At 41.6% G+C, this 12,777-nt stretch overlaps 1 protein-coding gene across 3 annotated transcripts in view; it reads right to left on the bottom strand.

The window, feature by feature from the left end:
* Kcnh5 (potassium voltage-gated channel subfamily H member 5) overlaps positions 1-12,774 on the bottom strand; it is a 405,914-nt gene extending 393,140 nt beyond the window's left edge. For 2 of the 3 annotated variants that reach the window (XM_052739582.1, XM_052739583.1), the window contains exon 1: positions 11,861-12,774. In XM_052739582.1, coding sequence (XP_052595542.1) covers positions 11,861-11,933 — 73 coding nt within the window. In that variant the 5' untranslated portion in view covers positions 11,934-12,774. The remainder of the gene's footprint in view (positions 1-11,860) is intronic. The other variant, XM_052739581.1, reaches the window with a different exon arrangement.
* Between the last annotated feature and the right edge of the window lie 3 nt (positions 12,775-12,777).

The following is a 12,777-nucleotide window of genomic DNA, read 5'->3' as shown; positions in this document are numbered from 1 at the left end:
TCCTCGTTTTACTCACTGTCATGCAATCGAATTGGTCTTGAAGTTTCACAAATGTACCCACTCATTCCCCCTTTCTCTGCTTGGGACTGTTTCCATTTTCTCTTTGCCTACAATATTCTTCTTCCTGGTTACCTCTTATCACTTTAACAGTGCTTCCCAAAAACTGCCTTCCATTCAAAACGAGTCCCTGTTACTTGTGACCTCAGCACTCTTTCCTTTTCCTTCAAAATACCTACCACAGTTTCTACTTGGATGTTCTCTGTCTGTTTGTTGCGTAGATGTCTCCCTTTCCAGTCTCTGAGATCAAGGTACATATTAGTGTGTCCATCACTACCCAAAACAATCTTTGCTGGGAGAAGCAAATAAACAGTTCCTAGTCCTATTAAGACAGTCCGTAAATAACTGCAAAGCAATGTTTAAATGTTATGTAGAAAGGAGATAAGGACTCAGCTAGACCTATTCCCAAAGGACTATATTATTAACAATAATTAATAATGATGGCAGGCAAATGTAAGCAGACTTCCTGCACTTTGAATAACATCTGAAAACTTGTGAACCTGAGTCAGGGAGCCAATGTTACTTTTCTGAGCTTGTCTTCTGGGCGAGTGATATTTATAGATATATTTAAGTTTCATGTGGCAGTAACAGAAAAAGTCCCCTGAAGCATACATAGCATATTTTATTTGGGTTAAACAAAATCTTGATACATATGGCTTAAAAAAAGGTATAACTAATTTATATGAAATGTCCCCATTTATAGTGTTGATTTCTGGTTTATGCATTCCCCATTTCTATAAAAGGGCTGGTCCTCACAAAATATGCCTTTTCCTACAATTCCATAACAATAGAGCCAATGTGTAGACACATACACTTCATACTTTCCAAAATGAAATTAATTATTATATAATAATATTGGCAACATTAAACAGACCATCACTGTGGGAGTTTGAAATATGCAAAAAAAAACTGTTAATTTATTCAAACGTGTTCAGCTGTCATCAAAGATAAAAATATGCCTCCACATTTCATCTCCTTCAAGATCAAAGGTACATTTTCAAGTTTCTGTGTTTCTTTGATGGCATTAACTTCATCATTCTCCATCTCGCCAAAGTGGATCAGAAAGCAAGAGCTGTTTCAGCATCTATTCCTAAAATTCTGATGCTAGGAACAATACAAATGTTACAGAAGGTATTTTTTTTTTCCCCGCAGAAATGCTCAACAATCAAAGTTGTACTTGTGTGTGTTATATATATTTGTGTGCAAGTATGTGTCCATGAGTGTGCATGTTGAGGCCAGAGATCAACGTCACATGTCTTCCTTTAGCATTCTCCGTCATCTGTTGTCAGGATGGGGTCTGTCACTGAACCTGTTTCTGTTGTTTCTCTAGACTGGCTGGCCAACAACCTCCCCAGGAGCTGGTTGTCTCTGCCCTCCACCCAGTACTGGGATTACAGGTGCAAGGCTGTGCTCACTTCTCTGTGGATGCTGGAGTTCCAAATGCAGAACTTTCGGCTTGTATAACAAGAACTTCACTCACTGGCCATCGCTCCAGCCCGGTTTCCATTCCACTTTAAATAGTAATGTTTTGCTCATGCGATGTATTTCTAAAGATTATGCTGGTCAGAATCATTAGCGCAAAACACAACTGCAATGGCTGACCACAAGAATCTCAGACCCACAAAACATGGAAAACAGTCACCTTGGTGTAGTTAATGACAAATTGTTGTTGAATCCTAATGCAATGAAATTTCTTAAAAATACCTGAAGCTTTAGACATCCACTAGTTATATAATCTTGGGGAATAATAGCTAAACAAGTTAAGAGGAGAGAAATGCATTATTTATTTAATACTCAAGCTTCATTTTGAAACTTACAAATATACAAATGTTTTTTACAAACAACCAACCTCTTTTCTGAAGGGATTATATATTTTCTTCAAAGTTAACCTTTTTTTTCTTTTTTTAATTTTATTTCATTTTATTTTACAATACAATTCAGTTCTACATATCAGCCACGGATGACAATCAAACATAAATGGCAGTAAAACTCGTGAGAACTTCAATTAAGGTTTCTATTGTTGTGATAAACACCAGAATCAAAAGCAACTCTGGGAGGGAAGGGTTTAATTCAGGAAAGGAAATCGGGGCAGGAACTCAAGGCAGGACCCTGGAGGCAGGAACTGAAGAGACCACAGAGGAGTGCTGCTTTCTAGCTCGTTCACTAGCCTCACATTCAGCTACCTTTCTTTTGCCTCACAGGACCTCCTGCTCAGGGCTGGCACCACCCCCAATGGGCTGGGTCTCCTTCATCAATCATTAATCAAGTAAATGCCCTACAAATGTAGGCCAATCTGATTGCCTCAGCTGAAGTTCCCTCTTTCCAGACGTCTCAAGATGACAAAAACCAACTAGCACAGTAGGCTTTTCAGGGTGCAGTTCAACGCAATTCATCTTCTAAGGCTTTGTTGCGTGTGTGTGTGTGTGTGTGTGTGTGTGTGTGTGTGTGTGTGCATTTCATTCTATACTCTATGCCACAGGAGCTGGTTGTTTAAGGGAAACGGGAATATCTACAAGTTCAACTCATTTTCCCCCCTGGGCCATTTTCACAGGTCTGGTTACACAGTGAAGGGAGTTTCTGTTGTTCCCTCTGACTTCTCAGAATATGTCTGGGACTGGGGCAATCCAGACTGACACTTCTTTTTTTGTTTGTTTGTTTTTTTGTTGTTTTTTTTGGTTTTTCGAGACAGGGTTTCTCTGTGTAGCTTTGCGCCTTTCCTGGAACTCACTTGGTGACACTTCTTTTACTCCAAGCAATAAGTTGTTGTTTGGAGGTTGCAAGGTGGTGCTCAGATGTCTTGTTTGTTCATCTGTCTGTTGGGGTTTGCCTACAAATTAGGAAACTCTCGATAAAGTGAGTTCAATGCTTTCAAGCTCAGTTAATGATTTTAGAGGCTTCTAGTTATTTACTATTTTGCCTTCATTGGGTCAAAAAGGTTAAAAAAGAAAATCTCCCATGTCTTTCTTACCTTATCCAAAAAGAATATGAAAAAGCAAGTCTGTGGTAATCCCTTCCTATGAGGCACAGTGTAATATCTGGGACATGTGTCCTCCCATCTCCTCAGCAGCCCTTCCAGGTTAAAATCCTGGAGAGCCTCAGTGCACCACTGTGGAGTGTGGCCAGGAAGGGATGGGGAGATGGAGCCAGACAGGAAGGCTGGAAGCTTTGCAAATGCCCAGCACAGTTTCATAAAATTATCAGCTTCCCTGAGAGGGTTCTCCCAGTAGAGTCAGGTTGTTTTGGGGATGGATGAGAGAGTCTCCCTAACTTGGTCGTCACTCCCCAAAGCCTTGTTTCTGAGCTCAGCTAATGAAGCTTTCTCCTCTGGGGAGCTGTACATAGGACGTCGAGCATATAGGATGTTAGCTATGGTCTGAGTCTGTTCAGTGATGACCCTATGTTCACTCACTGTGTACACAACATCTTTAGGAGCTGCAAAATTACCCCTCAGGATTTATCATCTCCTCGGGGAGTAAAACTAACATTATACTGAGTGGGAAGGCAAATAAAAACCTAAGATTTCTAAATAGTGGGACAAAATATATATATATATAAAAGTGGTCTTAGACTGCCACGAGAAAATGCCACAGAAAATTGATCAATTTAAGACCAAGAATAAATAAATTCAGGTCTGGTCACAGTTTAGATGATGTGTGAGAAGAACAAGAAGAGAACTCCAGATGTCACCGCCCACACAGGACAAAAAAGACAGAGATCCAACCCTGACTTCAGACAAGACTGCTCTAGAAAATGGAATGAGGACGAGCAAAGGAAAGATGGAGAGGGGAATATAAGCCACTAAGAAGAAGGAAGGATGAGGGAATGGAGATGGGGTCTAGTATAAAGGGAGAGAGAATATGGAAAGTTGTGAAAGGAAACATGAACCTTTTCTTCTGTGTGACGAGGACAAGGGCGGGGGATGCTCACGAGCTGGAAATTATCAGTTGCAAAGAGACATGGAAGGAAATGGCAACTCAAAATTAAAGACCATCAACCACAGATGGGATGTCCAAAGATTTAAACAACTAATAATTAATTAACAGCACTACACACTGCTGTTTGCACATATTACCTTATTTAACCTTCATTCTAACCACATAAGTCGTGTCCTGTTATTTATTACTTGTGAGAATACAAAGGTATAGGTAAGGCAATAAAGTCATAACCAATATGCACATTTCACCTCACAGGAAAAAAAAGAAAATAAAGAGAAACATCACCATGACATTGTTCTGGATCACTTCCTAGCACATAGTAGATATTCAGTAAGATTTGGTTGTGTAATTGAATAAATCACTATAAATGGCACGAAGGTTGAGCAGAGAGGTGGTTGCTGTCTTTAGGGAACTCACTCTCAGACTATGTAATCCCCAGTGCAGAACCCCACTATCCTTACAATGCTATAAAATATACAAAAGAAATTCTTTGTGCTTTAATTTATCCCCCAAAAGAGAAGTGAATAGACAGAAAGGACCGCAAAAAAAGTTAAATTTTCCCCATAACACATGTCAGTTGATCGATATTTAGTTGGGCAATCGGCAGCTAGCTTGCTGAATTGTAAGCTGCTTCAACCATCAGTAAAGCGGTCTTAAACAGGTGAGGATTCATTTCAAAAGACAAAACACTCCATCAATAACTCCTAACTGCAGAGTTGTTCGAAATAGCTTAATTAGAATATGAAAATTGGCAAGTAGTTCTTTCTAATATAAAATAGCCCAGCACTTCAGGCTCCTGGAGAATAAAATGAAAATGGTAGAGACTACTTTGTTTGCACATCAAGTTGCACTAGGGTACACGCATGCTCCCATGGGTACTGCTGATGAACCCTGTGCTCTATGATTCCTGTTTTCAGATACACACAGTGACTAAATAAACGTCTTCAGCTACATAATTACTTAGCCAACTCACTTCATGGACATAATCAGAACTGTTTGGAAAAATCAATTATTAACTTGGTTACTTTAGGAAGCAAAATCAAATTGCACGTATTCAACCAGCCTTTTCTGTGTGTGGCACAGGGAAGATCAGGAAAGGTGTAACCCGTGTCCTTGAAGACTAGCATGATGTTTCTAAGCTCTCGTGACCTTCTATGCACATCATCATAGCTGGAAACTTCCAGGATTCTGCCTCTAAGCTCAGATCTCAGACTTCTTACTTCTCAAAGTTCATAGGACTCTACACTTAATAGTTACATTTCTCTGCTTGGACCGGATGCCCTAAAAAGAATAACAATCAGCTTTAGTAAAATTTCAAATTGCTTTTTTAAATGATTTATTTATTTTTATTTGATGTGCATTGGTGTTTTGCCTGCATGTATGTCTGTGAGGATGCCAGATCCACTGGGAACTGGAGTTAAAGACAGTTGTGAGCTGCCATGTGAGTGCTGGCAATTGAACCAGGGTCCTCTGGAAGAGCGGCCAGTGCTCTTAACTGTTGAGCCATCTCTCCAGCCCCTTGAACCACTGTTCATTTCTGTTTTATTTTGCCTATTAATGTTCTTGTTTCTTTCCACATGAAAACTTAGTATATTACAAAGTTATTGTCTATGCTACATACAAATGTGTCACTTTGTTAGGTCCTAGTATCTACATATAACCAAATGCTAAGACAATGTCTAATATACTAATTTATTATGTTAAGAATCATGGCTGTCTTAATCTGATCAAATATTTCCAGATCTGGCCTCTTACACTGGCAGTGTATGCTAATCAACAGGAAATTGAACCTCTCAGAGTAATACATTCCTAATCATGCCTCTTCGAGTTTAATAACTTGGAGAACTTTGAAGATAATTTGTTTTAGCTTTGAACTTTATTTTCAAATTTTGGGAAACATCAAAAGGCTGGAATTACGGATAGGCTGTGGAAACAGCTATAAACCTGTGAGCTCTCTTTCAATAAAGTGTGGTTATGAACTGACTCTACCTCTGCCTCAAGTCTAATATAAATAATATAAAAACATCTGCTAGAGGAAAAACTCTGCGAAAATAGTAAAATACTTAGCCATCTCCCTAGAATAAAGCATTATACACATGGAACCTTTCTGAAAACTTTGTATTTCAAATATATTGCTATTACACTGAAAATGTGCACTCTAACTAAATTTTCATTTGATAGTGTAAGTTCCCTGTTAGTCTAAACCATATCTTATGAATATCACATTGTAATTATCCATTATGTGTGGCTAGCCAATATCATGTCAATGTTTACTATTTTATTACTACCATATTTATTGACTCTTAAAATAATTGCCACTAATTGAGATAAATTTTAATAATTAAAAGAAGTAAGTATCACTGGACTTTCTTGTTTGTCTTATGTTTAATATACTTTCTTTCATGCAAAAACACTAACTATACAGACCCCTCCCCCCAATCATAAAATTGAAGGGTCTAGGGGAAGAGAGAATAAAAGGAAAGATATTGGCTAGCCACTAATTGTGATAGAACCTATAGTGACCTCTTGTGGTAAATGGTAACCACAGAAGCTTGGTGGCCACATAACCTCTGCCTAGACTCACTCTGGGGAGTGTGAAAGCATGGCTCCTCCAAGTTACCATTATAATGAAAGTAGAAGATAAATGTTGACTAAAAATGAAAGATTCTGCATGGAAATCCACTCAGTCATGACCAATTACAATAATCATTACTACTGCCTTCCATTAAAAAATATAATGGAAAAATAAGTAAATAAATAAGAATAAAATAAAGTAAACATAATGAATTTTTTTTAGAAGATTGTCTGAAAGAGGTTTAAGTAAATGGATTTCTTATACATGCTGCTTTTGGAATCCAGCGAAAGACAGACACTGGTGAGTCCATAGTGTGTAGGGGGGAGCAGCCCTTAGCTAGCAGTCCACAGTGCTCGTTATGTAACGCAGTGCAGGCTCAGAAGCGAGATGATGCTCTTGGCTATTTGTCATTATGATTTAGGAAGTGGTGAGTATAATTTCAACCTCTTTGATACTTTCAACATTAAAGTGGCGCATTATAAGACGTGGGTAAACCGATGCTTCAAAACCAATGTGTGGTTTTATCAATATTTCCTCAACAGTGTCTTAGATGTTACAGAAAGCCATTCAAGAAATATCAACAACTTTCTGACATGGCCAGCAGAAACCAGAGTCTGCTTTACACTGTTCCTTCCAGGTTGGGTCATAATTAAGCTGTTTTTTCCTTTTTGTTTTGATACCAGACAGATCACTATTTCCTCGCCTGAGGGTTTCTTATAATACCACCAGGTTTCTAAATATCAATTACAGCATGAAAATTATTTTGGAATCCTTTTTTTTTCTGCAAGGGAGAGGTGGCAGAGACAATGAACTGCCTGCCCAGGCTGCTGTCTCTAGAAAAACAGAAAATTGAATCTACTGAGGACCTCTTCAAAATGAGCTAGCTGCTCAGAAAACACTCTTTTCTCTGTTTTCTTCTTTCCTGGGTCCTTTTCCTCTGAAGAGAAAAATAACACTTCCAGTTTTTCATAAAAGTGAAAAATCCTCAATTTTTAATAGTACTTTAATATTAATAGATAACTTCACATCAAAAACATTGATTTGAATTTATAAATTTTCAAAAATGGCAATCTAATTTACTGTTACCCAAACTAGTCATTGCTGGATGTTCCTTAGGGATTCAGAGAGAGAGCACCTGGGTGAAATACACCGCCTGCAGGGATCAGCACATTGAGGACTTGAATACAATGTTTTTGTCTAATATTCCACCTAAAAGTCTCTCGGGAATTTAATTCTACATGTAAGCTTACATCTCTATACAGTCTAGTTTACACTAACCAATAGCTTACACGAGCACTGACCATGTAAAGAGAGAGGAGGGCCTGATGATGCCAAACACAGATTTGGTCCATGGTTCCTCAGGAAAGGTGGCTTCCACAGCAGGGCTGTTCCAGCGTAATGAACTTTCCCACAGTTCTCAAGCCCTCCCTTGTTGATAACTCATTTTGATCCAAATAGCCAAATATACACTTAAACTTCACTATGGTGGACAATCTGATATTTCAAACCAGCCAGTAGGACTATTCTATTTCTAAGGCAAAATGATGGTAAATGTTCAAAGAGGTAGATGCATTATTTTCCTTGATCTGATCATTACACATTGTACCCAATTATTGAAATGCTACACCACAGCCTATAAACATGTCAATCAAAATCAAAAATCTATTTTTAATGCCTATCTAAATGCTCCTGTTGTCTTTATACTTTTGACCTTTACAAATTCTGGGGAAAATAATATGCTTTCAGTGTTTACAAGTTAAGAATTATCATATTCCTTTTATTTATTTTATCAAGTCTTTAATCTTAAAACTAACGGGGAGTATTCCTTGCTTCTCCTATTTTAAAGTTGGCTATAAAATGTATCCATCCTACACAATGACTCGGGTTGTTTTATTGTATAGACACAGTCACCAGTAACAACCTGCAATTCTGGCTTAAACACTCAACTAGATAAGGAGGGGGAGAAAAAGAAACAGAGAGGAAAACAGCAGCGGAGAGCCTGTGTGGCCACTCAGGGCATGGAAGGTAGCATTTTCCCCTCGAAACTGCAGCTGAGGACTTCAGAGTTTGATTATAAAATCCTCAGCTTCAAGAACTGTGTGCCGATATGCCATCCCTCTAGCTCATTTGCTCTGTATTACCAGAAAGTTGTCTGATAGATAGATTCCTAACTTCCTGAGCTCTCAATTCACCAGCTACCCATGGACAAACACAAATGTTTGATTCTCATTCTTCTCTCGGTCTCTGTCTCTATCTCTCTCTGTCTCTCTGTCTCTCTCTGTCTCTGTGTATCTCTGCCTCTCTCTGTCTCTCTCTCTGTCTCTCTCTCTGCCTATGTATCTCTCTCTCTCTCTCTCTCTCTCTCTCTCTCCTCTCTCTCTCTCTCTCTCTCTCTCCCTATGTACCTCTATCTCTTCCTCTCTTTCCTGACCTCTCTCTCTTCCTCTTCCTTTCCTGTATGTGTATCTGTGTGTCTGAGTGTCTGTGTGTGTTTCTTTCTCTGTCCGGACCTGTTTTTGGTTGTCTCTCTCGCTCTGTCAGTCTTTGTGAATTATTCAGTTTTTGCCTCCCTTGTGTCTGTCTTTATATCTGGGTGGCTGTCTGTCCACTTGCTTTGTCTGTGGGCTTCCCTGTCATCTCCGCCTCTTTCTACACACGTTTATCTGACTTTCAGTACAAGATCTGCTTTCAAAAGAGAATGATATTGTATGAGAAAGGAAAGCTAGTCAATATAAAACATCAGTCTTTGGCTGTTCAGTTCTTCAGTGGACTGGGAATACCGGCCCCCTGACTTCTGTTCCCCACTAAAGCCTTGCCAGCAGTTCATTCCCAATGTTATTAAGTTGGTGAATGATTAAATCTTCAGTGTGACAATCCTGATCCATCTATGAGCATCCTTCCTAGAGGGAGTTTTATCTGTTACTCTTAATTAAACCATCTCTTAGGATGAATTTTTCAATTTCTCTGCCAAATCAGGTCGAAATGACAACTGGAGGGCCCTCCCACACGGATGGGTAGACCAACCACATCTGGCGGTTTCCAGTTCAGATACTTGCTGAGGGTTTTCGGTGCTTACTGCATACAGACATGAATCGTTCCCAAATATCTAACACATTCCCAGCAAAATCCCAAGCTTTTGTGCCTTAACTACTCCTCAAAGTTAGCCATAGACAATGAAAGGTGGAGCTCTTCAATGTCGGAACAGGCCAATTTCACACAAGCTTGGTGTTAGCCAGTGAAATAAGAAGCACTAAGACAGGAAGCCATTCTAATTCCAAAGTGTAAAACAGATAAACTGTTCATATGTTAGCTGGTAGATAGAAAATGGAGGTGACAGGAGTAGACAGGCCCGAGCCACACGATGTAAGTCTCCATTTCAAGCCACATCTGACGGAAACATATTCTACACCCTTCCCACGGTTCCAACCTGAAAAGGTTGTTCCATTAACAATGCTACCATGGTAAGCTTCGATCCAGGGCTTCTCGTGGTCTTTCTCTTCACCTTGGAGAGCAGCAGAGAGCCCACGGGTTTGGTCTTCTAAGACCTTCCCTGAAAACTCTTCTCAAAAGGCAAACAGTATGAAGTAGAAACAACTAAAGAAAAGAAATCAGAAAGAAAATCACCATGTCTCTGTAAATAGTTGATTCCAATAACCTTTGAAGGCCCCCTAGCAACTGGATTGCTTAAACAGCAATGCTCCCTGTATTCTAGGTCTGTGTGAGATATTCATAAAAGAAGGCAATGGATATTCTGTGCCATTACGAACTTATATTTTAATTTATATTGTCATAAAAACAAAGTGCAAAGTGCGCATGAACCTCACACTGGGATGGCTAAAAATATTGCAAGGATTAAAGTGACCGTGCAACACTATAAGCTATTTTTCTTTTTAATCCCAATGTGCCTCTGCTGCCCTACACTTGTACAGAATCACACATTGACCTCAAGTGGAAGAAAGAGTCACAAAGCTCCAAACCAAACTCCAAGATGGACATTTAAAGAAAACTCCCTAGGTTACTCCAATTCCAAGAATGCATTTGCAAGCCTGGTTTTCAAAGAGATGCCAATCTAAACAGTGGTGCTGCCTAAGCTACCACCTCAGAGTCGGCACCTCTGTGTCTAGTTATTGGTTATCATTTGTGTGTGCCACAGCTAAGCATTTAACCACATTTTCACACAAAAGACCCACATCGTGTCTGCTGTGTAAGCCCCCGCACACACACACACACACACACACACACACACACACACACACACACACATAAATTTCCATGAGTGATTGACAGAACAAGGAGTCAGGAGCCACACAGAGCCTTCCCACTGCTTTCCTACTCAGCTCCAAGAGCAGAATTCTCTTTCTCAGAGTTCTCCACAAAGAGATTTTGAAGAGAAACCCTTAAGTGATAGTCCACACAGTTTGCTTGTGGAGTTTAAAATTACGTAAAAGAGTTTTTTTTAAAAACCCAACTAGAAGATGTATAATCCCAGAAGATAAAAATTGTATGAACTTAAATGTGAAACATGTAGTCATTCCAATCCAGAAGATAGAAGACCAAGCATAAACTGGTGATATTTTAAAGACACTCGGGAGACAGGACAGCCTTGCTGTGCAGAAGCAAGGTAGAATGATGTTGTTCAAATCATTTCCCCAAGTGCATTAAAAACACAGAAACCGTGGCTTTGCTTCTACCCTTCTGCTCGAGTGAAATAGGTGAAATGTAGCCTATTAACCAATACAAAATGAAGAAAATAAAAACATGAAACTTTAAACACACATTTGATTCTAGTAACTGCCTTCCCATGGTCCAAGCACTGACTTTTTTAGGTTCAACTCAGATGGCTCGCCCTAACGCAGAACACTTTCGTATGTGCACAGTGGGTCCAAAAGCTATCCCAGGGACTTAAATATGATGAAGTAGCCAGTTTCCCAGTCGTTCCCAACTTAAAAAGAAAGCTTCCTCCAAAAACTGGCTCTATGAATTTAGTCAGCGCTTGAAGCTTGTTTGGGAAGCGATGGGACAAGGAAAGATTCATCATCAAAGTGCAAATTCAAACCTTTTCTAACGAACCTCTGCTTCTCCCACCCCCTTCCCTAGCTCCTACTCTGAGGTCTGGACAGGTGGGAGGGGGCACAGCTCTTAGGAAGCAGATGCAACTTACGTCCCTCCACCACCTCCTTCCTGGCCCCCACCCACCCTAAGCCACCAGGTACCACTGGGATGGGATGGGCGGGATGGGGGCGCCGTGGTCGGGATGGAGGTGGGGATTGTTCTGAACTGCAACTCTCCTTACCACTCGAGCGCCTGACGATGTTCTCCAAAAATGTGTTCTGCGGCGCCACCAGCCCTCTCTTGCCCCCCGGCATCCTGGGTCTGGAGAGCAGCGGCCAGGATCCGCGGCGGGGGAGGGGGGGAAGCAGGAAGAAAAGGTGGAAGAAGAAGAAGAGGAAAAGGTGGTGGAGATGGAGACGAAAGAAAAGGGGGAGCGGCGGCGGCGGGGTCCCCTGACTGTGTCTCCAGCCCGACCCGGATGAGCAGCTCTGGGGAGGAGGACCAGGCAGTTCATGGTAGTAGCGCTCCCCCGGCCGCCGCTGCCCAGACTGTGGCGGTGCCGCACACGGGGCTGGGGAACTGCAGGCTCCGCCGGGCACAGTGCGCCTGCGCCGCCCCCGCTGTCGCTGTCCCGCCGGTGCTGAGGCTGAGGCTGCTACTGAAGATGCTGCCGCGGAGGCAGGAGCCCGGACGCGGGCTCAGCATTTCTCTCTCTACGCCGACTCCTCCGGGATCTGGGAGAGAGCGAGAAGCAACTCGACTTCCCTCTCCCCACCCCTAGCCCAGGGCAAGACCCTCTTCCTTAGTTCTGCTCCCTCAGTCTCCTAGCCCACCCATCTCACGCAGCTGTTTCACAGCTGCCCAGGGCAGCCCAACTTCTGCCTGGCTTTGCGAGCGCCCAGTGGCTGGTCCTTTCTCCACGAAGATCCAGGCAAGTGCTCGCTGGCCAGTGCAGGCTGTTGTTTGCAGAAACAGGCAACCGAGAGGGCAATGGCAATGGGGGGGAGGGGGTCACATCTTAGCTTCTCCCGCCGCTGTCCCAAGCCCCCGCAACTCCGGCGGACGCCGGTCCTGGAGCCGAGGTGCAGGAGGGCTCCTGCTCCAGCCCAGGCTGTGCGCCGAGTAGGAAGTGACTCTGTGGCGCTCAGGGACGCAGAG

Source organism: Peromyscus californicus, unplaced genomic scaffold, assembly GCF_007827085.1.
Source record: "Peromyscus californicus insignis strain IS unplaced genomic scaffold, ASM782708v3 Scaffold_15__1_contigs__length_86483966, whole genome shotgun sequence".
Classification (NCBI taxonomy): domain Eukaryota; kingdom Metazoa; phylum Chordata; class Mammalia; order Rodentia; family Cricetidae; genus Peromyscus; species Peromyscus californicus.
This window is presented reverse-complemented; position numbering and strand designations above follow the sequence as displayed.